The sequence below is a fragment of the Rhinoderma darwinii genome, chromosome 10 (genome assembly GCF_050947455.1).
Source record: "Rhinoderma darwinii isolate aRhiDar2 chromosome 10, aRhiDar2.hap1, whole genome shotgun sequence".
Taxonomy (NCBI): Eukaryota; Metazoa; Chordata; class Amphibia; order Anura; family Rhinodermatidae; genus Rhinoderma; species Rhinoderma darwinii.
The window spans coordinates 102162011-102188425 of NC_134696.1; the positions used below are offsets into that span (position 1 = coordinate 102162011).

Below are 26415 nucleotides of genomic sequence, written 5' to 3' on the forward strand. Positions count from 1 at the left end.
CGTGATCTCGCGAGATCACGCTGTGCTGTGAAACAAGCTGGGCATGAATGAAGAAAAGTATATGACGCTGATTGGTCAGCGTCCTACACTTTTCTTTACAATTCCCACTTGGTGAAACGTTAAAAAAAAAACCCCAGTTGGGCATTTAGAACAAATTATCATAAAACGACAAATTATCAGAACTTGGTAAAAAATAAACGTTTTAAAAAAAATAAATAAATAAAAAATACAACCGTTCGCTACATTTAGAGCCTATTAGGTAGGAGATGGGGCACTTATAAACTGGTCACAGAGACTCTTTAAAGAAACATTTAAAAAAAACAATGACTTTTGATCATATTTGGTCTTGTATTACAATCAAAACGATGAGACCTAAATAAATCTTCTATATGTGTTTCCGATCAGTCCTTCTAATTCTAACAATCCTCTGTCAGGCAACTGGCTGCAGCAGGAGCCCTTCCCCAATGGTTTGTCTGCAATTAAAAACAAAAATATGAAGTCCCATCTCTGCGTCTTCAACCCCTGGATTTCTACGAGTCTGTGGGCAAGTTTCTCTTGTTACTTTTATCATTCATTTCTAGGTGTTCTGTCCCTTTAAGAGAGATCCTTCACCCACCCCTGCCCCCAAAACCCTGGAGGTCTTGTCTGTAAACAGAGACATTTATTATCAGATAAAGTAAATGACCCCTTCGAAATGGACTGAAATGGTTAACTGTTCCTTTAAGAACCATGTACATTGTTGCTTTGTTGGGATACAGATCTGCTAAAAAAAATAAATCCAGAAACTTCATGTAAAAATTCACAATAACAAACAGGATTTATCTCTCAATCTTCTGCCTCGGTGAATGCGATAGAAGAAAAGTCGTTGAACCGGTTGCGTCTCTTTAGCTGTTGCCAATATACATAGAACGGCGCCCGGCTGGACAATAGTCGTATTGTCCTCGATACTTTGTATCAATCTGAATCTTCTCTGTAATTCAGCCCGTCAGTGGCGGTTTTATGGTTGGTTAAGAGCCGACGGACGTCATGCGGCGCATTAACAAGACCACGTCATGAATAGTCTGCGTGGACGTGTCCTCGGATTGTCACACAACCAATATTGATCTCTTCGGGATGTTATTTCTGCAGTTCTCTGGTAAATAATCAGAAATGCCGGATGATATTGATCAGGGAGCCGGGAGCGTACAGATCGTTCATATTCTGCTCCTGTATTCTCCATCACGGGCTGTTTTATGGCATCCTGTGCCACCACAGGCAGAGTACAGGCTGCCACAAGTTATGCCTGGATTCTGCTGATGGATTTTAGGGAATGATCTGTATCCCCCGCCCTGTGAGCCGATCACCGGATCATTCCCACATGTGCAGGGAGCCATTTGTGAGATTTATATGTTGTAAGGGTGATAATGTCACTTCTCACGGACCATGATGCTTTGTGGAGCGATCAGTGGTATCAGGGGGTTAGCCGATCCTGGTGGCTGCTGGTATCTCCACGGGTTGGTTTGCTGCTCTGGTCTCTGTTCTGTCTTGTTCCGTCCTGTGTTCTGTTTGGAGTCAAAACAATGAAAACGTATAAATGGTCTAAGAACTGACGGAGCTCAGACCCTCATCCTGTGCGGACACCTGAAGAAGTCTCCACCATGTTCTTCAAGGTAAGAGAATCGCACAGGATAATGACACGCTGACACTTGGGGTAGAGGATAATGACACGCTGACACTTGGGGTAGAGGATAATGACACGCTGACACTTGGGGTATAGGATAATGACACGCTGACACTTGGGGTATAGGATAATGACACGCTGACACTTGGGGTAGAGGATAATGACACGCTGACACTTGGGGTAGAGGATAATGACACGCTGACACTTGGGGTATAGGATAATGACACGCTGACACTTGGGGTATAGGATAATGACACGCTGACACTTGGGGAACTGGATAATGACACGCTGACACTTGGGGTACAGCATAATGACACGGTGTGGCTGATAACAGGAAATAATAGATAACATACAGTCCATACCGCCCAACCGTCCCAGATTCAGCGGGACAGTCCCTCATTCTAGGCGGTGTATGGGCGGCCGGGCGTATGTCGTGCTGTTAACAGTATCTGTGTCCTCCAGACGCATATAAAGTTTAAGCCAATTCTGAAGCAGGGAACAATCAGCTCCCCGCTTCAGAATTAGTTCAGAGCAGAGCAGCTCCTCCGGACTTTCCGGGCACAGTGCTACTTTAAGCGCCGTGCTCGGGGGAAGCCCTTGAGGTCACTGTCCATATATGGACAGTGATGTCAGTCGCTATTCCTTGTGCGGAATCCCCTTTGCCGATCTGGCTGGGGATCCGCTCCTAGAGGGCAGCTATGGGGGTATTATGCTGTATGGGGCATCTGTCTGGGCATTATACTGTGTGGGAGGCACTATGGGAGTATGATGCTGTGTGGGCTGAACCGGGAGTGTATGGGTGGGGATTAAAAGGAAAGAAAAATTGCCGCTACGCAGGTCACATTGGTTGTCCCTCTTTGTGATACTTGAAGGTTGGGAGTTATGGACACCGGCACAGTAGAGTTGACTACGAGTCCCGTGCCCTTTTAAATATTTACTCCACCTACATTGATTAGAATATGTGATTAATACGGCCGTAAGAGGTGGAGAATCATGTGCGGTACGGAGTCCTGCCTGTCGCTCTAAACCAGTAGTCATTTTAAGCGGAGACCCCCTTTATGGCCTTGTTCACATCTGCGTTGGGGGTCTTTCGTCACAGATGCAGCTGATATTACTCGCTGCGCTATTGTTTTCTGTAAACCCATGGACACCGCGATGGAACCTGTTAAAGTCAATGGATTCTGTCGGCCGCCAGTGGTGTCCGTTTTTTCACTTGCTTCTCTGACGCACAAGAACTATAGAAAGACCCGACGCAGGTGTGATCGTCGCCTGAGACTCTAAATTCTGAAATACAGGTGAAATCCAAGTACTGGATGATGGGGGACGATTAATGTAGTAGTCCATGTCCAGCATTATATTCACCTCCCTGAGTGTGGAGGGAACTAGAATGATATAATATATTGTCTGTGGACGTCGCTGCCTCTAGTGGTAGAAGACGTGAAGTGCAGATCTGTAATGAAGACTCAGGTGTCGGATATTCATCAGATATCACGACGTCTCCATCTCCAGCGAGTCCTTGAGATGTCGCGTGATATTAACCCTTGTGGAACTTGCTGCAACTTTCCTAATGCCCCCAACCAGAAAATCGACGTTCTACTTTTATGTTCCTGCAGGGAGTGGTCTCCTTTAAGACATGGGCCTTGGGTGTTTTTGAGTCTTTGCCCCTTAATACTCGTCTTGCAGCTTCCTGTGGAGCGGAGATCCAGTTTTAACTGATACATCTTGTTTTGTGAGAGACCAAAGGAATTTCTCACCTCATTTGAAAGAAAAGGTGACAAAAAAAATTCTAGTATTTTTTCAAGGTTTTTTTTTTATTTTTTTGGGCAATTCACTGTGCGAATTAGAATATTTTTTTATTTTTACACAAACGGTGTTAACAATGTTAGTTTTTTTTATTTTCGTTTTTTTTTTTTACCTTTAGAGAAAGACTGGTAAAAAAAAATTGTATAAATTTTTTTTTTTTATTATTCGTTCCCCTAGGGGACTTGAACTAGCGATCGTTTGATCGCTGACCAGTGATCGTTTGATCTCTGGAACAATACATCTCCGATCCCGGCCGTTGCAGTGAGGTAACATAGAGCCGACACCTGCTGAGTATGGAGTGCGCACAGGCCATGAGCCCGCTCCATACCCCCCCCCCCCCCCCTTGGTGCCGGTGGCATACAGTTACATCACATGTTTCCAATGGGTTAAGAAACCCACAGAATAAAGGATTTAGAGCAATTACTTAAATAGATAAAGACCATCAATATTTAATTGCTGGGGGTGCGACTCCTGGCACCCCCTGCTGATCAGTTGCATGATTGCCCCTTCATTGTTTACCTGGGCACAGCGCCGTATGATTGGTTGTGGCTGTGCCTGGTATTGCAGATTTCAGTAGCTCCGTCCCATTCAAGAGAAGGGGACTGGGCTGCAGTACCAGGCACAGCCACAACCAAATGTAGGGCACTGTGCCGGACTAAAACAATAAAGGTCTCTTCATATAGATGATTAGCGGGGGTGCTGGGAGTGGGACCCCCACCGATAGGCTATCCATCTTAGTCCCAAAAAAAAAACTTTAATATACCTGACAAGGCTCCGGAGCTGCATTTCTTTAGTACACAACACTGTTCCTCTATCTACCACTAGGGGAGCAATCTGTATGTGACTCCTAATCAGATCAGTATAAAGCTGTATATAGATCGCCCCCTAGTGCCAAAAACAGGTAGTTACATTTTTACAAGTTTTCGTGTGTGATTGGCGCTCTGTACTAACGAAACGCAACTCTGGAGCCTTATCAAGTGTGTTAGAGAAATGCTCCAAATCATTTCTGCTGAAAGTTTCTTAGGAAATTTGGAAGAATCGGCAGGTTCCCTTTAATTCTGTGCCGGTACAGGTTGGGGAACTTGCATTTAGGGGCATATGACACAGTTTATGTGAATCGTGGCATAGGGGTAATATGGCATGAGGTGCGCAATGACTATGCCACCCTTGCTCCTGCACCAGTCACTCGTCCTGTGCCACCATAGCGCCCTGATGTCCCTTTATCAATCAGATCTGACCGATCAATACAATCTATATGTAAATAACTCTTCTCTGCTTTGTTTCAGGGTCTCCGGTGCTGTCTAGTGATTCTCTGTGCAGTTCTGGTTACAGGTAGGTGAATGCGGATTGAGATCAGGTGTGTAGTACAATAATGACCTTGTATAGTGCCACCTAGGAGTCAGTGGTGGAACTGCAGCTCTTTCATTTGATCAATGTTTGTCAATCGTTGGCTGATTTTGATGGCTTTGCCCTTTTAATAGACCTATAATGTGATGCCATGAACCGCAGGTTAATAATTAATGCCACTTTCTGCCTCAATACCTCCCCCTACAGGTTGTACAGTAGAACACGACCAATTTCACTATGGTGAGTAACATTGCCATTAAACAACTATAGTTTAACTACGTGTATTCCTGCTCCAATTGCATGTAAAGTTTGGGGTCTGCAGATTTGGAGGGGTTTTAGTCATTTCCGTGCCTGTGTATAACCACAATAAAGTAAATGACAGACGTCTTAAAAGACCCCGGTAAGGGTCTAGAGGTCTGAATGACCCAATTCCAGCTTCTACTGTGGCAGGACGTGGATCTCCAGTCATTCTATGACTACTTTACCCAGACGACTCCATTTACTGCTTTATTATTTAACTAACAACCAAGTTGTCAGAGCTCCGCCCCCTTTCCTAGCCTTGTCTAAATAGTTATAGGTGCTGGTTTATTAGGGTCTTGATCTTCAGCAATGTATGACTGATTATGAATGGCTTCTGGTCTCGTCTCAGATTATACGACTCTCCGGATGGGAGGTTTGATCTTTGCTGGGGTCATGTTGACCATGGGAATTATTGTCCTGCTGAGTAAGTATCATCATCCTCATCATCCTCATCATGGCAGACATGTCCCCGTTATGTCACGTTAATGTCCTATTTGTTTTGCAGCTGATTTTAACCTGTTCAAAAGGAAGAAAAAAGAAACACGTAAAGTAAGTGAACCCCCAGGCTCCAATTCCCCTTCAATTACCTCCCTTCCCCCTTTCCATTTTCCCAGAACCCTTTTATCTTCCTTTTCCCCCCTTCCCTAGACTGACAGCAAAATGTACTGACTATAAGGCCTCATTTACACGAGCGTGTGCGTTTTGCGCACGCAAAAAAACGCAGCGTTTTGCGCACGCAAAAAAACGCAGCGTTTTGCGTGCGCAAAAGGCACTTGACAGCTGCGTGTGTCATCCGTGTCTGATGCGCGGCTGCGTGATTTTCGCGCAGCCGCCATCATAGAGATGAGTCTAGTCGACATCAGTCACTGTCCAGGGTGCTGAAAGAGTTAACTGATCGGCAGTAACTCTTTCAGCACCCTCTACAGTGAATGCCGAACACAATATCGAGTAACCTGTTAAAAAAAAAAAAGAGGTTCGTACTTAACGAGAACTTCCCGGCCGTTGCCTTGGTGACGCGTCCTTGGTGACGTGCCTCTCTTGACATCGGGCCCCACCTCCCTGGATGACGCGCCAGTCCATGTGACCGCTGCAGCCTGTGATTGGCTGCAGCCTGTGCTTGGCCTGTGATTGGCTGGAGCTGTCACTTGGACTGAATTGTCATCCCGGGAGGTCAGACTGGAGGAAGAAGCCGGGAGTTATCGGTAAGTCAGAACTTTTTTTTTTTTTACACGTTCACGTATATTGGGATCGGAAGTCACTGTCGATGGTGCTGAAACAGTTTAACTCTTTCAGCACCCTGGACAGTGACTATCTCCTGACGTCGCGTACTGGAACATTTTTTGCCGGGTTCGGTCAAAACGAGTTCGGCCAAACCCGGTGAAGTTCGGTTCGCTCATCTCTAAGACACTCCGTTTGGATGTTAGTAAACAGAAAAGCACGTGGTGCTTTTCTGTTTACATTCAGAGTTTGACAGCTCTTGCGCGAATCACGCTGTTCGCACGGAAGTGCTTCCGTGCGACCTGCGTGGTTTTCACGCACCCATTGACTTCAATGGGTGCGTGATGCGCGAAAAACGCACGATTATAGAACATGTCGTGAGTTTTACGCAACGCACTCGCGCTGCGCAAAATTCACGCATTGTCTGCACTGCCCCATAGAGTAATATAGGTGCGTACGACACGCGTGAAAAGCACGCGCGTCGCACGCGCGTATATTACACTCGTCTAAATGAGGCCTAAGGGTGATCAGCAAAATTATCAATGCAGCGTTGGATGTGACTGGAGTATAAGCTATGACCTTAAAGTAGAATCTTCTCACAGATGTTCCCAGTATTTTTAGATCCTAAATCTCTTTCCTTGTTTTCCCTCACACTTGAAGACACATTAGATGTTGGACTTGGATCATTGGCGTCTTGGATTCCACCATTTTTTTGGCGTATGATACTCGGGACTTGGATATATGATCTGTACTGGGTATTTATGTGGCATGACGCGGGCGCACACATTTTAAATATTTGCATGGGGCGTGAAAACTTTTGCAAAAACGATTACAATGTGAGATTCATCAGTCTGAATACAGAGGAGGTCAAAATAAATAACCGTATTGCTGTCAAGGTCATGACATTGGTTGTTACCCAGCTTTCCCACACTCCTGAAGGGCAGATCTACCCAGTGATAAGGGTGTATTAATGCAATGCCATTCAGGAGCCTAGAAAAGATGAGTGAAAAATCTCTAGTGGAGCTAATATGGCAGCCATGGGGGGAGTAGTTACCCAGAGAGGCATAGACCCCAATGTAAACTCTGTAACAGCGCCCCCCAGACACCATGTAGTAATAATACCATTAATAATATTACCTCTACACCCCCCATTATCTATGCCCCTGGTTACCCAGATCTTCCAGAAACAAATCTAATAAGCCACAGAGTGATCATCAATGGCTACAAAATAAATTATAATAATGCCTGCAGTGCCACCTGGTGGTTATTAGAGGGACTGTTTTGTTTTTTTTGGTGTTTTTTTTTGCATGGCTGGAGTCACCCTCCTGTTTCGGTGATGTCATTTAATATGCAGAGCTTGAAAAGTTAACATATTCCCAATCAAAATTCCGCAAATATGACCGGTGACAATTGCTCTATGTCAGTGAGTTTATAAATGTGCCCATTCTCTTGTAAGATATGATGACACTGCCCTCTGGTGGACAACTGGTGGCTACTACAATACAGATCTAAATAAAAATATAAAAATAGTAATGACTACATGTCATGTGACTGTTATTGTTAATATGACCAATATAATAGAACGCACCCCAAGCAAAGCAACCCCCCCCCCCATTATAATATTGCTTAGACCATGTGACTGGATGGTTTATTTTATGATTGTGAGAGATAATTTTTTATCATTTACATATTACATTCACATCTGGTCATTATATTGGAATAATGGGTTAATCTTGGAGGCTGGATGATGGGATTTTACTTGTTCTGGTCTCCGCTTGTTACCACAGTGCTTAAAGAAACCCCCGTAATCCCCTAATCTTACATTAAATCCCCTTTTTGGGCGGAGCTTAATTGTCACTTGACTATGCACAGGCTATAGCAAAGTGGGTGGAGCCTGACACCTATATGCAGGTGTGGGAAAACATGTGTCAAGGTGATAATTACAAGTTGCTACAATGTAGAAACCATACTGTGACTACGGGGGGGGGGGGGGGGTGGGGGCACAAAGTTTGTAACGTGGAGGTGAGGCGCTCATACAGACGCTATAAGAGGGACGATTCTTCACTTTTGACTGGGGGTTTCTGATCACGGACTCCAGTCCCGTCGTCCTATATGATCCATACAGAGTGACATCATCAGTCTTCTCTTAACTTGGGGCGTTTATACAGTTTTACCCTCTAAAACCCAAAAATATTTTTCAAAAATAGTTTATCCACCGATCACCATTTGAGGTCTTTGGTCTTGGTTTGTCTTTTCCATAACATTTGTCCTTCCTTATCCAGCGTGCTCCTTCTCCACGTACTCCAATACCACGGTATTTCCTCCAAAACTCGCCACGAAAATAAATTGGCGTCCCTGCACCTGGACGGTGGTGAAAGCTCGCGCCTCCAGGATTTTCAGCTCTTGCAATGGCATCAAAGGTCCTATCGGCCCCTCCTTATCGTTGGTCTCCTCAATCTCCCAATGTTTCCATTTCTCCAGCTGGTAGACCCACGTGTAGCCAAAGTCATTTCCCAGAAGGGCGTGCCATCGTTGGCCAAGTAGCAGGGGCTGGAAGACGTGGGACCCTCTGGACGGTAACTGCTGGAGTTGCCGAAACATGGACCCATCCCAACGGACAAGGGACGAGTCGCCCATATAGCGGACCAAGCAGGCGAAGATGCCGTCCTCTGCGTCCGCGAAGTGCTTGACCGCGTAGACATCCCACGCTTCTGGAATATCCGTCAGGCGTTCTAGACGCTTGTTCTCGAATCGGTAAACGAGGGGCCGCTGGGAACCGCTGCTTATGATGAGATGTGGAGAACCCGAGAGAAGAAGAGGTTCGGCGTCGGTGTCCCGGTGCCATCGTGGCAGCTGCTGTTGAGGGTAGAACCCGCGGCCGTCCCACCGATACAAGGTGCTGGCTCCGGACTTGGCGCTGTCTGCAATGATGAAGTAGTGGTCGCCTTCTGCCGAGGTGAAGCTTTCTACGTCATTGGGTTTTCGGATATCCGGGAAGTGCTGGAAACGGTGGAAGGCGGATGGGCTCCCTGGCGATGGGTCCCGGCGGTAGACCGAGGTGCCGCCGTACAGCTGAGCCACCACCACAAAGAGCTGCTTTCCGATAACCAGCGGCAGGCAGGCGACCACAGCGATACCTGAGGGTTCAGAAACAGAATTCAGTGGTTGCCTGGAGTGAGACTTACTAGCCACTGTTCTCCAGATTCCCCATCATCCTCTTCTAGATCTAACCTGAAGCCTGCACTGGACTACAACCCCCAGCAGTGTTGTTCTAAAAAGCCCTAGAGCCTGTATAGGAAAACTCCCTGCGATATGACCACAACGTATGATGAGACTCTTATTGCATTTAGGCCCTGTTCACACTGAGTTTTTTTTAGCAGGCAGAAAATTCTGCCTCAAAATTCCGTCTGCCAAAAATGCAGCGAAATACGCTTTCTCTGCCTCCCATTGATGTCAATGGGAGGATAGAGACGAAAAACGCCCGAAGAAAGGACATGACGCTTCTTTTTCCCGCGAGACTGTTTTTCCGCTCGTGGGGAAAAAAAACCGCCTCTGCCTCCCATTGAAATCAATGGGAGGCATTTTCGGACGTTTTTTTGGCACGTTTTCCGATGCAGTTTCCACGTCAAAAAACGTGTAAAAAAAAACAAAACTCAGTGTGAACAGGGCCTTAGTTTCCTGCAGGAATTGACACGAAACTGTCACGTTTCGTTTTTTTCCTCGATTTTCCAAAAAAGCAGGTTACAGCAGGTGGTTCACTCTATACCGATCTGTCCACAGGGATCACGATAACCTTGTATTGTGTCAGTGAATGGAAGCATTCTTGTTTACATATAAAAGGTTAAAAAAAACCTGACCTAATGCCTCTCACAGCTGATGATTTGTTACAATTGTATCCAGTCTGAGCTGAACACCGCCGCTGCACAAATCTCCTGTACTGAGAATTTGTTACATTTTCCCCGCATTGATACATTGTATCAGCCTGGAGTTCAGATTGTTTAGATCAGAGTATTGTCTAGACTGAATACATTGTAACACACCCTCCGCTGTGAGAAGTATAAATGCTACCGAGGATATTCCCATGAACTGACAGCAAGCAGAGATCTTTAAAATGGTAAAAAAATGAGAACACAAATGGTATAAACTCCTTTAATGTGTGGATTACTCTCTGGATCTTTGGAGATTTTTTATTTACAAATTTTGGGGGTCTATAAACTGTTTCCTTGAGGACAATAATTCTATATAAAGACCCCCGGACCCCCGGACCGATGCGCTCACCTTTGATACTGTCGTAATGCCGGAATTCATACGCCACATGATCCCACTCCAGGAAGGTGCACCGGCCCTCAAACGGGTGAGTGATCGCCACATATTGCTCCGCGTTATACTCAAAAGCCTTGACGGTCAAGGAGGGAAACTTGAAGGTCCATCGTTGTACAATATCTGGGGAGGAACACATAACACCCATCTATCCCTGCAAAGAGTGGCCTCCGAGGGGAGCAAATCTATGAAAAATCCCCAAAATAGTCCTTAAGATATCTCTGCCCAATTATCTGTATCTGGGAAAGCTGGGTGGCACTCCATATGTCCCCCAGCTTTCACAAATCAACCGAGTGAAGCCTATGGGATTAGATCCCAAAGTAAAAAGTTTCCTTACTGCCCCCTACTGGGATCTATTTTTATTTTACATCTATGTGAATTAGCCCCAACTAGGACAACCTGCCATTCAGGGGTCTGGGAAAGCTGAATGATGGAACCCATTATTATGGTCCTAAAGATTATGACACAGCTTTCCCAGAAACCTATCACTTGCAGGTGTGACCCCAGCGGTCTCCCCCTCAGCCCCATTTGTAAGAGAGTTGCACTCACTGCTGCTCACGCAGTTGAAGTCTTTGTCGGCGAGCTCGTGTAATCCTTTCCCTTTCAACTTCGCCGGTTCCTGACACGGTAATGGAGGCCACATCGCCACGTTCCTCCCCGGTCCATGTGCCCACTGCACCAGCCACCTAATCTGACAATCACAGTGGAGCGGGTTCCCACGCAGATCTCTGCCGCAAGAGCAAAACAATTACAAACCCCTCAACCTCTATAAAGCCCCCGGGATTGTCCAATCTTCTCTTAATCTTCATGTAATGAAACATTCTACAACTTTCTAATAGACTTTTTGTTTCAATTCCTCACCATTTCCGAGATCTCTGAGAATATTTCCATTCACTGACAGCAAGCAGAGGTGGACTACTGATCAGACCCAATACTGCTCAGAGCTGAGGGATTGTTACCATTGTATCCAGTCTAGACAATCGTCTGTGAGATAAACATACTGGACTCCAGACTGATACAAATTACCCGCACTGATACATTGTAACAAACTCTCCGGACAGGAGAGAGAATTGTGCTGTTGATGTGTTCAGCTCAAAGAGGGATGTCTAGACTGGATACAATTGTAACAAACCTTCCGCTGTGAAAAACATCCGTACGGGCGTTCATTTGGTAAACCAGACTGTTTCCATTTAGGGAAAGCAAGCAGAGATCTTGTAAACAATAAGGAATTGAAATACAAAGTATTTAAAAAAAAGTTGAAGAAATTTTCTTTACAGTAATGTGGTATGGGGCAGTTATGTACAGCAGCCTGGGGCAGCTGAATACAGGACTCCATAAACAGCGCCCTTATCTCGCCCCCTCGCTGGGTCACACGGCCGTTTTTGATAATTCCCATTAAATTTACATAGCGAACATTTCCAATAATATCATTGTGTTAGAGGATTGTCAATCAAGAAATTTCCACCATGTCCCTTCAATGTGCAGTGTTTATCATGCCCCTGTGTATTACTTGCCACCACCACCTGGGGGCACCGCCTCCACTTCACCTTAGGCAGGAGATGACCTCTATGGTGATTGACGTGGCAGAAAATGGCCCATAACGCCCCGCGTACAATACATGTATACATTGTAGTCAGCATGGCTGTTGGTTAGGGATGTAGCATTCCTCATGTTCCTATGACAGTTCTACTGGGACAGTGGTCTCCAAACCTCAGCTTTCCAGCTGTTGTAAAACTACAACTCCCACCATGGCATGACAGCCTGCGGCTGAAAGGAGTTGAAGTTGTTTTGCATTAGTCGGAGAGCCACAGATTGGAGAACGCTACTCTAAGGCAATGTCACACGTTGGGGATGGTGCTGGTCCAATATGAGGGTCCCATTGGGGAAATCCAAGACCTGAGTTCACCTCTTACATGTGTTTGATGGCCGTGAGTGTCCGAAATAATCCGCTGGGAAGAGATTCCAAATGATTATTCGCCAGACTCCTGTACGGGAAAGAAAAAAAGAAATGATCCATCAGACCGTCCGGCGGTCATGTGACCCAACGGAACGTTCTGCAATGTGACGAAAACCAGATTCATCATCTCATGCTCTTCATATGAACCTCAACTACCTGCTCATCATCCATCATTTCATTCATCATCATCCTTTCATTCATCCATCATCATCATCATCATCAATTCATTCATTCACTCATACATCCATTTCATTCATCCATCATCATCAATTCATTTATCCATCATCATCAATTCATTCATTCATTCATCATCATCATTTCATTCATTCACCCATCATCATTTCATTCTTTCATTCATTAACATCATTAATTCATTCATTATCATCAATTCATTCATTCATTCATCATCATTTCATTAATTCTTTCATTCATCATCATAATCATCATTTCATTCATTCACCCATCACTTCATTCATTCATTCATTATCATCAATTCATTCACCATCATTTCATTCATTAATTATCATCATCAATTCATTCATCCATCATCATTTCATTCATTCATTCTTCATCATTTCATTCATCCATCCATCATCATTTCATTCATTCATTCATTCATCACAACCTTATACTTACAGGTGAATCAGTGACCTCAGACCTCTCAACGCGTTTCCGGAAATTTTCTTCATATTGTTGTTTTCAATGAACCTGAGGAAGGTAAAGAGACTTATTTCTACATTGTATGTGGCTGTGTATGGGCAGGAGATAGCCCAATGAAAGGACCTGGATTTCGGAAACAGATGACCAGGGCTGGATGGCGACCTTAGACATGGGTTCCCCGCCACAACTCGCGTCACTTGGATGTGTCTCGAATCGAATGTTCTCAGACGACTGAGAGGCATCTGACAAACTAGGTCTTTCTATGGATCCAACTGCGATAATCTAGAGTCTTTGTCTAGTCTTGCCCAATGTCTTTATTTGTGGTTTCAAGACCCTCTTCAGTAAGTTTGTGGTGGTCAACCTACATTGCATAAGGGATTGTTGAAACTGAAGACCCCCTATTGTATGTAGGATCCAAAGGGTCTTCTCCTGGTACTATTTTCGCTCATGCGTAGTCCTACTCTGTTGGCCAAAAACCTCATCTCTCCGACTTCAAAATCCTTGAATATCCATGAATTCCCCCCCCCCCCCCATGTGCAACCTCTAGAACGAGGGGCAAGACGCCAGGTCATGATATGTGGGTCTGTATGAAGGGTTTGTGCGAGGACCGTAGAATTCTTGCCAAAATTGGGATTCCATCACAAGTAAATCCTTCTTCTGATAATATCTAATCCCAGGTTTGCCAGGAAACATCTGGTCCTCACATGGACCTCCATACATGGTTCTTTTCATACAGAACTTACAAGTACTCCAGGTGTTTCAGCTTGAGAAACGCGTCATCGGAAACCTCCTCAAAGGAACAAGACGTGAACAGCCTAAAAAGATAGAAGGCCCGTTTAGTGAATTCACCAAGAAGATAGAAGTGAAGACCATTCAATGCCAAACGTCAACCAAGACCCTTATGTTATGTGTTAAATTGGCCATACACAGATAAACTGTAGGGGTAACATAGAAGTCCCCTACCCAAGGTGGCAACAGTGGAAAGTTAGACCAATGGCAGCCCTTAGATACATTCTTTGTAGGTGCGTTATTCCTGCTCCACCCCTACATCCCATATGCATTTATGAATGTACCCACAAAAGTATAGGGTTTGACCTCCTTTAGTGGGTCCAGGTGATGTGATAATGGAGGTCCAGCAGAAGACAACTCACTGTGATGATGACTTTGGTTGTGACTTACGCTGAAGATAACCTGGGGTGGGACAAGCTGTCTTAGTGCCCAATGAAGGGGTTTCAGAATGCACCCCACCACTCTTAGTCCCTAAGGTTCAGCATCATATCTGTCCGATGGAAATGTAGTCCTTTTTTCTAATTTGTACATTGTGTCCCCCTCCTCAATGGGGCCCTAGACAGCTGCCTACTCTGCTTACCCCTTGTCCTGGGGCTGAAGTCAAGTGTTCATCACCAAGTGGGTCTTCATTAGTATGTTACCACACTATGTGGCAATTGGGTTAGTTAAGCAGGGGCGGGGCACACCATATGTGCAACCTGTGCAGCTGCATAGGGGCCCAGCATCTAAAGGGGCACCATACCACCTAAAGAGCAGTTTCCTACTATCTGAGACTGCATGTAAGGGATTGAGTTAATGACTTTCATAGCTAACAATTACTGGTGGCTTGTAAGAGAAACATAAGGGGGGCCCTATATGGGATATTGGAGAGCATGGGGCCCATATACTGTCCTTCCGCAGGGGCCCTCTGCTGCCTGTGTCTGAACGAAAACAATAAGACTTCAAGGAACAGTTTAGTTTTATCACAAGCGATTACAAGGGAACGACTTACAGGATCTGCATCGTCTGGGACTGGGCGAAGCTGTCGGAGGGGATACTCTGGAACCCACATCTGAGGAACGAGCTGTTAAATAATGATGGCAGCGATCAGTCGTACAACAAATACAAGCCCAAGTCTCGGACAGACATCACCTCCAAAAATATTCAGTGCAGTAAAAAATACAGGAGGGGATTCAGAATAATTTCTTACAAGAACAAGGATGTTTAAAAGGGATTTTCCTGGACTCCTGTATTAGAAAAACATGTCTGCTCTCGTCCAAAAACAGCGCCACACTTGTCCACAGGTTGTGTCTGGTATTGCAGCTCTATTGAAGGAAATAGGGTTGAGCTGCAATACCACACACAACCTGGGGTCAGGTGTGGTGCTGTTTTTGGAAGAAAGCAGCGATGTTCTATTCTGTACAACCCCTTTAAGCTGCCCATAGACCTTACAATATACACTAATAAGATGGATAAATATTCTCGAATATATTGTTCTTCTCAGAATTCCTTCCTATACAAGCTGAAGTTTCCTGGGGATAGAGCTGAAGTGTCCCGGGGATAGAGCTGAAGTGTCCCGGGGATAGAGCTGAGGTCTATTTGTTATGCAGTTCTCTAAGATATCAGCGTTGGGTCACAATGTCAAACTCAGCAAAGTCTACAGTGACCTTCTTAGACCTTCTCAGATAAACGATCATTCCCTAGGACAGGACCATATCTGGAAAAAATATCCTGGCCAGGTGGCAATTTTTGGTGGTGGCCAACGATAAACCACTGGGGGCACTTTGGGTGAACTTTTTGAGAGATACTTTGAGTGAGCTGTCAAATGTTGGGCAGACAAGGTCAACCTCAAAGAACCCTACAGTCCTGTAGACCTCGAGTTTGGTGGAGTTTGACTTACACGGAGATGATATCCAAGGAATATGTGCTGGGGATGTGGCTGGAGCCATCACACAGGACATTGTCAATTGTGCAGTTACAGGACGCTGGACACTTCCATCTCGGTGGTCTCTTTGCTCTCATCAGACACGAGGGAACAATTCCCAAGAAGATTATGACCCCGACTGACAGACCGAGTGACGGTCTCATGGTTTGTTGGGTCTTCAGTGAAGTTCCTCTATCATGTCAATGGTTATATTGTATCTTCTCATTTTACTTGATACATCGTCTTTCGTAGCTGCCACATCTGTCCCACCTTCCACCGTGTCCCTTCCATTAACTCCTCCTATTTACATTCACGTTTCATAGTCTTTGATTGATCTTCAGGCTCTTCCCGGGTCACGTCTCTGTCTTTTTGGAAAACAAAAATTTCCAATCTGAAATTAAAAATAAGGAATGATATTTAGGCTTAAGCAGACCCCGTACATGTAATAAGAATCAGACGGATGTTGGTCGGTATAATGAAAATGCACACAACATAAAAGCTGGCAGTCCCACCCGGGCCCTGGTGCCTGAGAGGGGCCCAAAGACCCCCCCTGCCACATAGAAAGTCACCAGTCTTATACTTGTCACATGGTAGGTGGGGACCTGATACAGATTTTGCATTGGGGTCCATGTTCCCTCTGATACAACCCCTTGTAATTTGTCCTGTTAAGGCACATTTTGGTAACAAAAGTGTCCAGTAGGGCACTGGAGGGCCACAGGAGTCTTTTTGTATACAATGGGTATGATAGACACCCATTAGTATTGTAGTATATCATGCAAGCGATCCAACGATTGCCGGTTCAAATCCCCTAGAGGGAATAATAAGAAAAGTAAAAAACATTTTTTTTATGTTCCAAAAAAATATTAAAAGTAAAAAAAAAACTTTTAGCATTTTTTTTCCCTTAAATCAATGTTAAAAAAAATAAAAGTTAACACAACTGGTGTTGCCGCTTCCGTAAAAGTCTGAACTATCACAATATATCGTAGATAACAGCAGGACCTTCTCTCCCTCATGACCTCAATGACCTCTAAAATATAAGGAGACAATGTACTTTGTAAAAGTAGACTAGAATAATGTTTTTGGATATATTTTATATATTTTTTTTTTTTTTAAAAGGTCCAAAAATATTTTGTCCAAAAAGATCAGTTACATAAAGCAGGATTATAATGGGGGACGGAGTAACCTGCGGGTCAGAATGGACCAGACTCGGTGCCGTAGGTTGTCCCAGAAATTAAGTTGGGCTCTTGAGATGAAGTCTCTCATACAAAACTTCTGATCTTGGCTTAGAAATAATGATTCTTCCTCTTTCTTGCGAATGTGGGGGATCAATCGCAATATTCCTGGCTGAAATATTTGAGAAGTATTTTTGGAAATAATGCGGAAGAACTTCAGAAAAGGTAAAAGCTGCTGATGACCTACAAAATGATATCCTACTACCAGACCCCAGAAGAACTTCATACAAAAGAGCTTTGGGGTTTACAAAAACATGTTTATGTATCTCCTCGCTGCTCCCCTCATCATAGTCTGCGGGCTCCGGTACTTCTGTTGCCTAACAACCACTTTACTTCTTGTGTGTTTGACTTGCATTTGAGTAAATTTTTCTCAAACAGGAAGTTCCAACTGCTACACAATAGACGGCCTCTATGTTATACTGGATTGCTATACAGTAGACTGCCTCTATGTTATACTGGCTTACTATAAACTAGACTGCCTTTCATGTTATAGTGGATTGCTATACAGTAGACTTCCTCTCTATGTTATACTGGCTTGCTATACAGTAGACTGCCTCTATGTTATACTGGATTGCTATACAGTAGACTGCCTCTCTATGTTATACTGGATTGCTATACAGTAGATTACCTCTATGTTATACTGGATTGCTATACAGTAGACTGTCTATGTTATTCTGGATTGCTATACTGTAGACTGCCTCTTTGTTATACTGGATTGCTGTACAGTAGACTGCCTCTTTGTTATAGTGGATTGCAATACAGTAGACTGTCTCTGTTATACTGGATTGCTATACTGTAGACTGCCTCTATGTTATACTGGCTTGCTATACAGCAGACTGCCTCTATGGTATACTGGTTTGCTATACAGTAGACTACCTCTACATGCTATACTGGCTTTCTATACAGTAGACTGCCCCTCCATGCTATACAGTAGACTGCTAATTCATGCTTTACTGGCTTTTTATACAGTAGACTTCCTCTCTATGTTATACTAGTTTGCTATACAGATAAAAACAAGGGGCCATATATACACAAAAACACAAAAAAAGGCCATGCTTACAAAAGGACACAGATAGGTCAGAAACGCTGATGAAGGAGAGTGAACAGGTGCATTAAATAATAATAGCCACTCCCACTAGTCTTGAGGGGCGTGGCGTGTGGTGCATTATTATTTAACTCCTTAACGCCGAAGGACGGATATATCCGTCCTCAGCAGCTGCTAGTTCACGCAGGAGGACGGATATATCCGTCCTGTGATCGCGCGGGTACTGACAGCGTACCTATGCGATCAGCGGCAGGAGCACGGCTGTTATACACAGCCTGGCTCCTGCTGCAACTGCCGGAATCGAAGCGCGCTCCGATTCCGGCAGTTTAACCCATTAAATGCCGCTGTCAATAGTGACAGCGGCATCTAATGTGTTTGACAGAGGGAGGGAGCTCCCTCTGTCACCCGATCGGCGCCCCCGCAAACAAATCGCGGGTCGCCGTCGGGTTTCCATGACAGCCGGGGGTCTAACAAAGACCCCCAGGTCTGTCTTCAGCATCTGCCTGTTAGGCGATGCCAGAGGCATGACCTAATAGGTTGCCTGTCAGTTTTACACTGACAGGCAATAATGCTTTGGTATACCAAGTATACCAAAGCATTATATATGCGATCAGCACATCGCATAGTGAAGTGTCCTGATGGGACTTAAATAAAAAATGACAATCAGTTAAATAAAGTTTGTGAAAAAAAAAAAATTACATTCAAAGTCAAATAAAACTACTTTTTTGGTCCAAAAAGTGGTTTTATTTAGTAAAACTGTCAAAACAAAATCACACATACACATATATGGTATCCCCGCGATCGTAACAACTTGAACAATAAAATGAACACATTAATTAAACCGCCGGATGAACGGCGTCCAAAGAAAACGCAAAAAACAACGGCAAAATTCTCTCTTTTCTCCCATTCCCCCCATAAAAAATAAAATAAAAGTTAATCTATAAGTCCTATGTACCCCAAAATAGTACTAATAAAAACTACACATTGTCCCGCAAAAATCAAGCCCACATACGGCCACATAGACGGAAAAATAAAAACGTTACGGCTCTTGGAATGCGGCGATGCAAAAACAAGTAATTCTTTTCTAAAAGGCTTTTTATTGTGCAAACGTAGGAAAAACATATAAAACCTCTACATATTTGGTATCCCTGTAATCGTGCCGACCCATAGAATAAAGTTAGCATGTTATTTACGCTGCATAGTAAACGGCGCAAATTTATAACGTGAAAATCAATGTTGGAATAGCTGCTTATTTTCAATTCTCTCCTAAAATAAAGCTAATAAAAGTTAATCAATATATTATAAGCATCTAAAAATGGTACAATTACAAAATACAACTCGTCCCGCAAAAAACAAGCCCTTATACGGCTATGTCGACGGAATAAAAAAAAAGTTACGACTCTTGGAATGCGACCGTGAAAAAACAAAAAATAATCCTTGGTCATTAACGTGCAAAATGGCCCGGTCATTAAGGGGTTAAAGCACCTGCTCACTCTCCATCAGCGTTTCTGACCTGTCTGTGTCCATTTGTAAGCATGGCCTTTTTTTGTGTTTTTGTGTATATGTGTCCCCTTGTTTTTATCTGTATGGTTTGTATATCAGGAACAATAAGTTCTAGTTAGGGACTCGCAAGTCTGGGGATCCTTGTCGTGGATTGCGAGCTTGCGTCCTTTTGGCCAAAATGACTACTAATACCGCAGGTATTGCTTACTTGCATTATATTTGCTTCTTTTGGACACAGCCGGGTCTTTGATGCTGGGAGAGCATGGTGTGCTGTTGTTATCTGGCATAGCAAGCAGGGTAGCCCACTCTATGAACTATCAAGGCATCACAAATAGGCATTTACCTGGCTATACACATTGCGCCTCATGACTTACACACTATCCCTCCATGTTTCACACACCTGCACCCCATTATTCTTTTATTTAGGCACTCCACTCATTACTGCCCCCTATATTTCACTTATATTATTACACTTGCACATACACTATTCATTTATTATTATGTTTTAAACACATCCCATGCACCACACGCCACTCCCCTCAAGACTAGTGGGAGTGGCTATTATTATTTAAATGCAACTGTTCACTCTCCTTCATCAGCGTTTCTGACCTGTCTGTGTCCTTTTGTAAGTATGGCCTTTTTTTGTGTTTTAGTTTTCTATACAGTAGACTGCCACTCTGTTTTACTGGCTTGCTATACACTAAATTGTCTCTCTGTTATACAGACTTGCTATGCAGTAGATTGCCTTTCCATTCTGTACTGGCTTACTATACAGTCGGCTGCCGCTCTATGTTATACTGGCTTGCTATATAGTAGACTGCCTCTCTATGCTATACTGGCTTGTTATACAGTAGACTGGCTCTCCATGTTATACTGGATTGCTATATAGTAGACTGCCTCTCCATGTTTTACTGGCTTGCTATACAGTAGACTGGCTCTCCATGATATGCTGGATTGCTATATAGTAGACTGCCTCTCTATGTTATACTGGCTTGCTATACAGTAGACTGCCTCTCCATGTTTTACTGTCTTGCTATACAGTTACACTAAAAAGGGGGAAGCATGGAAACCCCAACTGCACACGTGATGCCTTTACTCTATTGAAGTCAATGGAGATATCAGATTACTATACAGTGATTGGTGTCGACCTGTGTCCATCTCTTACTGAACTGGACAACCCCTTTAAGATTCATGTTACCATGTCCTTCAATATGTTTCCTCATCTGACTACAGTAATTCGCCATCCCTCATCCCAAATTTCAATGTCCCTATTCATACAGGGACAAAAAAATGTAATCTCATAATGAAAGAGGAAACAAATTTGATTACGTTTCCTTCAGGGCACAAAGTTATTAGGAGGATTTTTATCACAGACGGAATGAGAGCGTTCAGTTCTGCACAATCAGGGCGGCACCATCACAAATCTCTCACCCGCCTGGGGCAGAGAGCAACACTGTAATTTACCATGAAGAAGAGACAATTATGCTGCTAAATTTAACCACAACGTACGATGCCCGGCTGCTATTGGGCAAATCGTGGGAACACAAACCGTCCGGTATTCTGCCTCATCCGGTCTGCAGCATCTCTACAATCTAAGCTCATCTGAAGAGGGATTACAAAATAAAAACATTTAGTCAAAAGGATTTCAGTGAAAGATACAAAGTTTCTTTTTAATATAAGAATTTCAAGGGTTGTCTGGTTTACAAAACCTATTTCCATATACTCTATTATAGGTTTCTGAGTTACTAGAGGGGTCCCCAATCAGGACCCTCGTCTATTAGTCAGAGCAGAGAGTGGCTACAAAGAGATACCCTACTCTGGAGGACCCAACATGTCTGTTCATTACACGATTGCTTAAATTAAGAACTATGTAATGCTTCATTTCTCCTGTGGTGGCGCTGCAGGATAATTGAACAGTTACTGCTGGAGATCACAGCTGATCACTAAGGATCTCCGCAGCAGGATATCCTGTGAACATATTATTTTTGGTCCAAACTTCTTATAAAAAGAGTTTGGCCAAAGCAGAGAACCCCTTTAAAGTGTCTTTTCGGGCATCTGATAAAGATGTCATAATATTTTCTTTGTTGCGGCTTTTTGTCATGTGATCATGTGATGTAATAAGGTTTCTAAGATGCAGGTGTATATATAAATAGTGGTGTGAAGTAAAACTATCCGTCTGATACTAAGGCCGCGTTCAGATGTGGCGGATACACTGACATCAGTCAATTTTGACACATTTTATACATGTTATAGCCTGCGCCAGACAATAACTTCCGTCTCAGGACAGAGAGCACCATGGGAATAGATAGTCACACTTTATGCACGGTGTATGGCTAGCAGGAAGTACACTGGTAATGCTGATGCATTGCAAGGGTTAATGAAAGAGACCGAAAAATGTTCCTCGATATTTTAGTACAACAAAAAATTTCAAAAAGAAAAAAAAAAAAGTTTCACATTTTTTACATGAAGTTGAATCAGTCAGACTTTTTCAGGAGTCACCTGACAGAGGGCGGAGGTCACACGTTGTTAAAAAGAAAAAAGGATGAAAACTCTGAACGCCCCCGATGGGCCATTATTGTTCAGATTGTAGGAGATTATTTGACTGCTCGTATGTTGAGTCTATTGCTATAAATCCTATAGAGATCAAGACGAGACAAGGGGGGAAACTGCTTATTTTTCCCCGTTAGATTACAAACTCATCGGGACAAAGGCTCTCCAAGCTCATTGTATTGTCTTAAGGCCATTTTTGTATTTGCAGTTTATAATTTTTTTTTGCCTGGTTTGGATTGTGTGGTTAAGGCTCTAAATAAGTTAGAATAATACAAAGGGATAGATTGAGTTAAGGAGCAAAAATTTATTTGATGGCAAAAAATTTCAAAACAAAAACATCAACAAAAACTCTAAAGATAATCACATACAAGACTTGGATTGCTCCAAGAATTTTCTAAGTGTAGCAATAACCATTGATGGAAATTTTCCAACGTGTCCATGAACTTCTCCGACATCTTCCTAACCATCAGAACAACAGTAAAGAATCCAAAAATTTCCTTCCATGATAAAAATATCACTTACCACAAATGGCGTGCTCGGGGTCCAGTCCGGTCTTAAACTTTCTCCATCTTTCTTGGCTTCTCCATCGTGTCTTTCGTTCCCTTTCTCAGAGTTCTTGAGAAGTCTTCTAGTCCCAGTCTTCTTCTTCTTCTCCTCCTCCTCGCCTCCTTTCCCCCCCCATATGTCCCCTGCCCCCCCTCTTTCTGGCCGTGCCCTTCCCTCCTTTATCTGTGCTATTTTTGCACTTTCCCCCCCTTGTCTATAGTGTTGGTGTCTTGCATCCTCGGACACAATGTGTTGTTTGACTGACTTCTTGGGACGGCTCAGAGGGAAGGGCCGGATGATGTGTCTTTGGAACATGCCGGTGCCAATTTGCTTCTTGTTTGTCATAGCTTGTGGTTACAGTATATTCTTGTTGTTAAGAACTGTTGAGCGTGTGGACTTGTCAGACTTTTGGAATCATGGTGGGTTTGCTACAAAACCAAAAACAACAAAAAATACGTTTTTTGAGCCTTTTTGTGTGTTTTTAGCTATAAGTATTATCTCTATACAATATAAAACACCAATAAACATAAAAAAAGAGGATAATACAGGACAGGAGGGAAGGGGGTCACAGGCCATACCACTCCATGACTCAAAATAACAGGGTCCTTGACACAACAAGCCTTGAGGAGTAGCAGCGGACCACCCTCTTATCCAGAGATGATTACTTTCCTCTCGAATTTTGACTCCTAGTTGGCCTGAGGGTTAGCTTGGGGGCATCTAAGGAGTTTTCCGGTACTGATTGTGTCCCGTCGCCTTATTGAAGGACTCTGTGGTCTATGATAAATATCTACTACCATGCCATAAAGCAGTCATGGACAAGGTGGTGTCTTCTCAACATAAATGGTCTAGTCAAACTTCTACCTCATCCTCCTAAATCCCCCCATCAAATTCCACCAACACATAAGGGGTCCAAATCTATACAATTTTATGAGAAAAAAAAGTTGCACTTGGATAGTTCAACATCCCGGGAAATCACATTTAATGATCTACCTTAAATTATGGGTGATGTTCCCCTTCTTGGCCATCGGAGTTACGTAAAAGTCCCATGACCACTTGTCAAGGTCAACACCTCCAACGATATTCTACAGGAGTCTGTAGAGCAATGTTCACCAACCTGTGGCTTTCCAGCTGCTGCAAAGTCATGACTCCCAGCATGCAGCCTTGTGAGCCTGGGAGTTGTAGTTTTGCAACTGCTGGAGAGACATGGGTATTAAAAGATCACCGACTACAGGACTAAATTGGACAAATCTGTAGCAATTTTTTGGCCTTAAAAAGTTTCCGATACACATTGGATGAAAGTTGGCCGAACCTGCCGATTTCGGTGGGACCAGCCAACTATTTCATGTGTATGGGAGTCTCCGACTCTCCCCCGATGACGGGAAAGAGAAGAATTAGACATGTTGGATTACAACATGCCTGATCCTCTGAACCCATGGGATATAAACCACTACCAGGGGAGTCTTTAGGGGCCAATAAAGTCTGGCAGCGGCTTCTTCCCCTTCGGATAGACATGCACGATCACACAAGCCGAGTGCGCATGTGTTTGGGGGAGTGGGGAGGAATTTTTGAAAGCTTGTTCCGCCGACATCTATCTAGAGTGTATCTTTACCCCAAGTATAAAATCGGAACTGAGCAGTAGGACATAAGAAGCTCTAAATTTTTGAAAGTAATGAAAAAAACAAAAACATTTTCCCATTGAATCTTTTTAGGTCCTGCTCAGAAGCAGAAGATACGGCCCATAGGTGGCCATGCCGGATCTGTACATTCTTGGGCAGATCAAGTTTGGTCCATCACATGCAGATGAAATAGGTCTTCATATGGACCTGCACCACTTTCAGAGGAAGGGACTGACTGGGGACCTCCATGTTTTTTTTCTGTTTTTTTCTTTAAGCCTAAAAACATTCTGGTCATAAATGAAGCTATTGGAAAATTCTTGATCAAAACGGGACCATGACCGCAGGAGACGAGGAAGGGGAGGTAAAAGACAATATCCGACAAACAAGAAGGAACCTGGAACATCGAACCCTCCAGAGTGGGAGTAAAAACATCTGGATGTTTAGAAGCCTCGTATAAGGGGAGACCACAGGAGAAGACGACCAGGTGAAGACAATGAGAAGACACAAGAAGGTCACATGGAAAGGAAATAAGTAAAAAATAGAATTTCATCCAGATCGGGGACTAAAAGTACAATTGCAGCAGAACAGAAAGTCCTTAAAGTCAATGCCCAAAAAGTTTTACATTCAAAAACAATACGGCTTCGGACAAAAATGATTAAAAAAAAAATGGATTAAACGGATAAAGAGTAAAGAAAATCGGAAAAACAAAAAGTATTTTTATTTTTTTAAAGTCCTAAATATCTAAAACAAAAATACACCTCCTTGGGTTGTCATAGGGTTAACCAAGCGTTTTGAGGCTCCGCCCCTTCCATTTCTCTCTATTCTTTAATTGCATAAAGTGCGTCTTTGTTTCCGGCCCATCTCTGCTCTGATAGGGTCAACCATGGCCCGGAGCCAAGCTACGCTCAATGTAACGGCCTTTTCTTGTGCCCAAAACAAGTCGTCAGTGGAGGGAAAACATACACTGGTCTTTGTGTACTGCAGGCTCTTACAGCGAAGGAGTTAAAGGTGCCAAGAGGGCATGATGAGAGGGGGGGAGGGGAAAGGGTGATGAGAGGCTGGGTGAAGGATGGCAACGCTGAAACCACTTTGTAGCCGGGACATTGGGCCATCTGAGTTTATCATGGGGGTGGGGAATGAGGTGAATTCTCATATGGGATGTTTGAGCATCAAGCAAGAATTATAAGAAGTAAAATTCTCATAACATTTTTTGGGTGATTTCGAGGGTTTGTACAGAAAGGTTTTCTCCTGGACATTGCGCTGAACATTCTCCACCCTGAATATCAGTTATTATTAGTGTAAGATTATGGGAATCAGTGGCAGGAGAGGAGTGGTCAGATCGTATGAGGTGAAAGTGACACAGAGTATTTCAGGAGAGAAATGGGGCAGATCTTATGAGGTGAAAGTGACACAGAGTATTTCAGGAGACTAGTGGTCGGATCTTATGAGGTGAAAGTGACACAGAGTATTTCAGGAGAGTAGTGGTCGGATCTTATGAGGTGAAAGTGACACAGAGTATTTCAGGAGAGAAATGGGGCAGATCTTATGAGGTGAAAGTGACACAGAGTATTTCAGGAGACTAGTGGTCAGATCTTATGAGGTGAAAGTGACACAGAGTATTTCAGGAGACTAGTGGTCGGATCTTATGAGGTGAAAGTGACACAGAGTATTTCAGGAGAGGATTGGGACTGATCTTATGAGGTGAAAGCAACACAGAATATTTCAGGAGAGGAGTGGGCTGCTCCTGGGGGGCAGTGGCCGTTACACTTGTGTGATGTTAGTGAGGACAGAGCTGACCGTTTTATGATGTCAGGAGATGAATAGAAACAAGTGGGAGGTCACATAGTGGGAATCAGAGGGCTCACAGCAGCACAGAATATTTCAGGAGAGGAGTGTGCTGAACCTGCTGAACCTGTCGTCTCATGTGATAATTATTAATGCGGACAGGACTGAATGTGACCGGACA

General features: G+C 43.8%; 2 protein-coding genes across 4 annotated transcripts; one reads left to right on the forward strand and one right to left on the reverse strand.

The window, feature by feature from the left end:
• Nucleotides 1-493: 493 nt before the first annotated feature.
• Nucleotides 494-5758, forward strand: LOC142662701 (FXYD domain-containing ion transport regulator 6-like). The gene is made up of 6 exons (XM_075840914.1): nucleotides 494-544; nucleotides 1061-1135; nucleotides 4750-4795; nucleotides 5018-5050; nucleotides 5460-5534; nucleotides 5616-5758. Exons 1-6 carry the CDS (start codon nucleotides 494-496, stop codon nucleotides 5756-5758), a joined length of 423 nt encoding a protein of 140 aa, XP_075697029.1.
• On the reverse strand, nucleotides 4069-22946 carry LOC142662298 (leucine-rich glioma-inactivated protein 1-like). 3 transcript variants are annotated; one of them, XR_012850896.1, is made up of 10 exons: nucleotides 22810-22946; nucleotides 15934-16348; nucleotides 15046-15117; nucleotides 14009-14080; nucleotides 13242-13313; nucleotides 12562-12633; nucleotides 11198-11376; nucleotides 10607-10771; nucleotides 8552-9465; nucleotides 4069-5626 (listed from the first exon to the last, which is right to left on the reverse strand). XR_012850896.1 is itself a non-coding variant. In XM_075840443.1 (9 exons), exons 2-9 carry the CDS (start codon nucleotides 16119-16121, stop codon nucleotides 8603-8605), a joined length of 1683 nt encoding a protein of 560 aa, XP_075696558.1. In that variant the 5' UTR covers nucleotides 16122-16348; nucleotides 22810-22946; the 3' UTR covers nucleotides 7963-8602. The 3 variants fall into 3 exon arrangements, 2 of the variants coding, with proteins under 2 accessions (XP_075696558.1, XP_075696559.1); XM_075840443.1 differs by lacking the exon at nucleotides 4069-5626 and having other exon boundaries at nucleotides 7963-9465; XM_075840444.1 differs by lacking the exons at nucleotides 4069-5626; nucleotides 22810-22946 and adding an exon at nucleotides 18250-18543 and having other exon boundaries at nucleotides 7963-9465.
• Between the last annotated feature and the right edge of the window lie 3469 nt (nucleotides 22947-26415).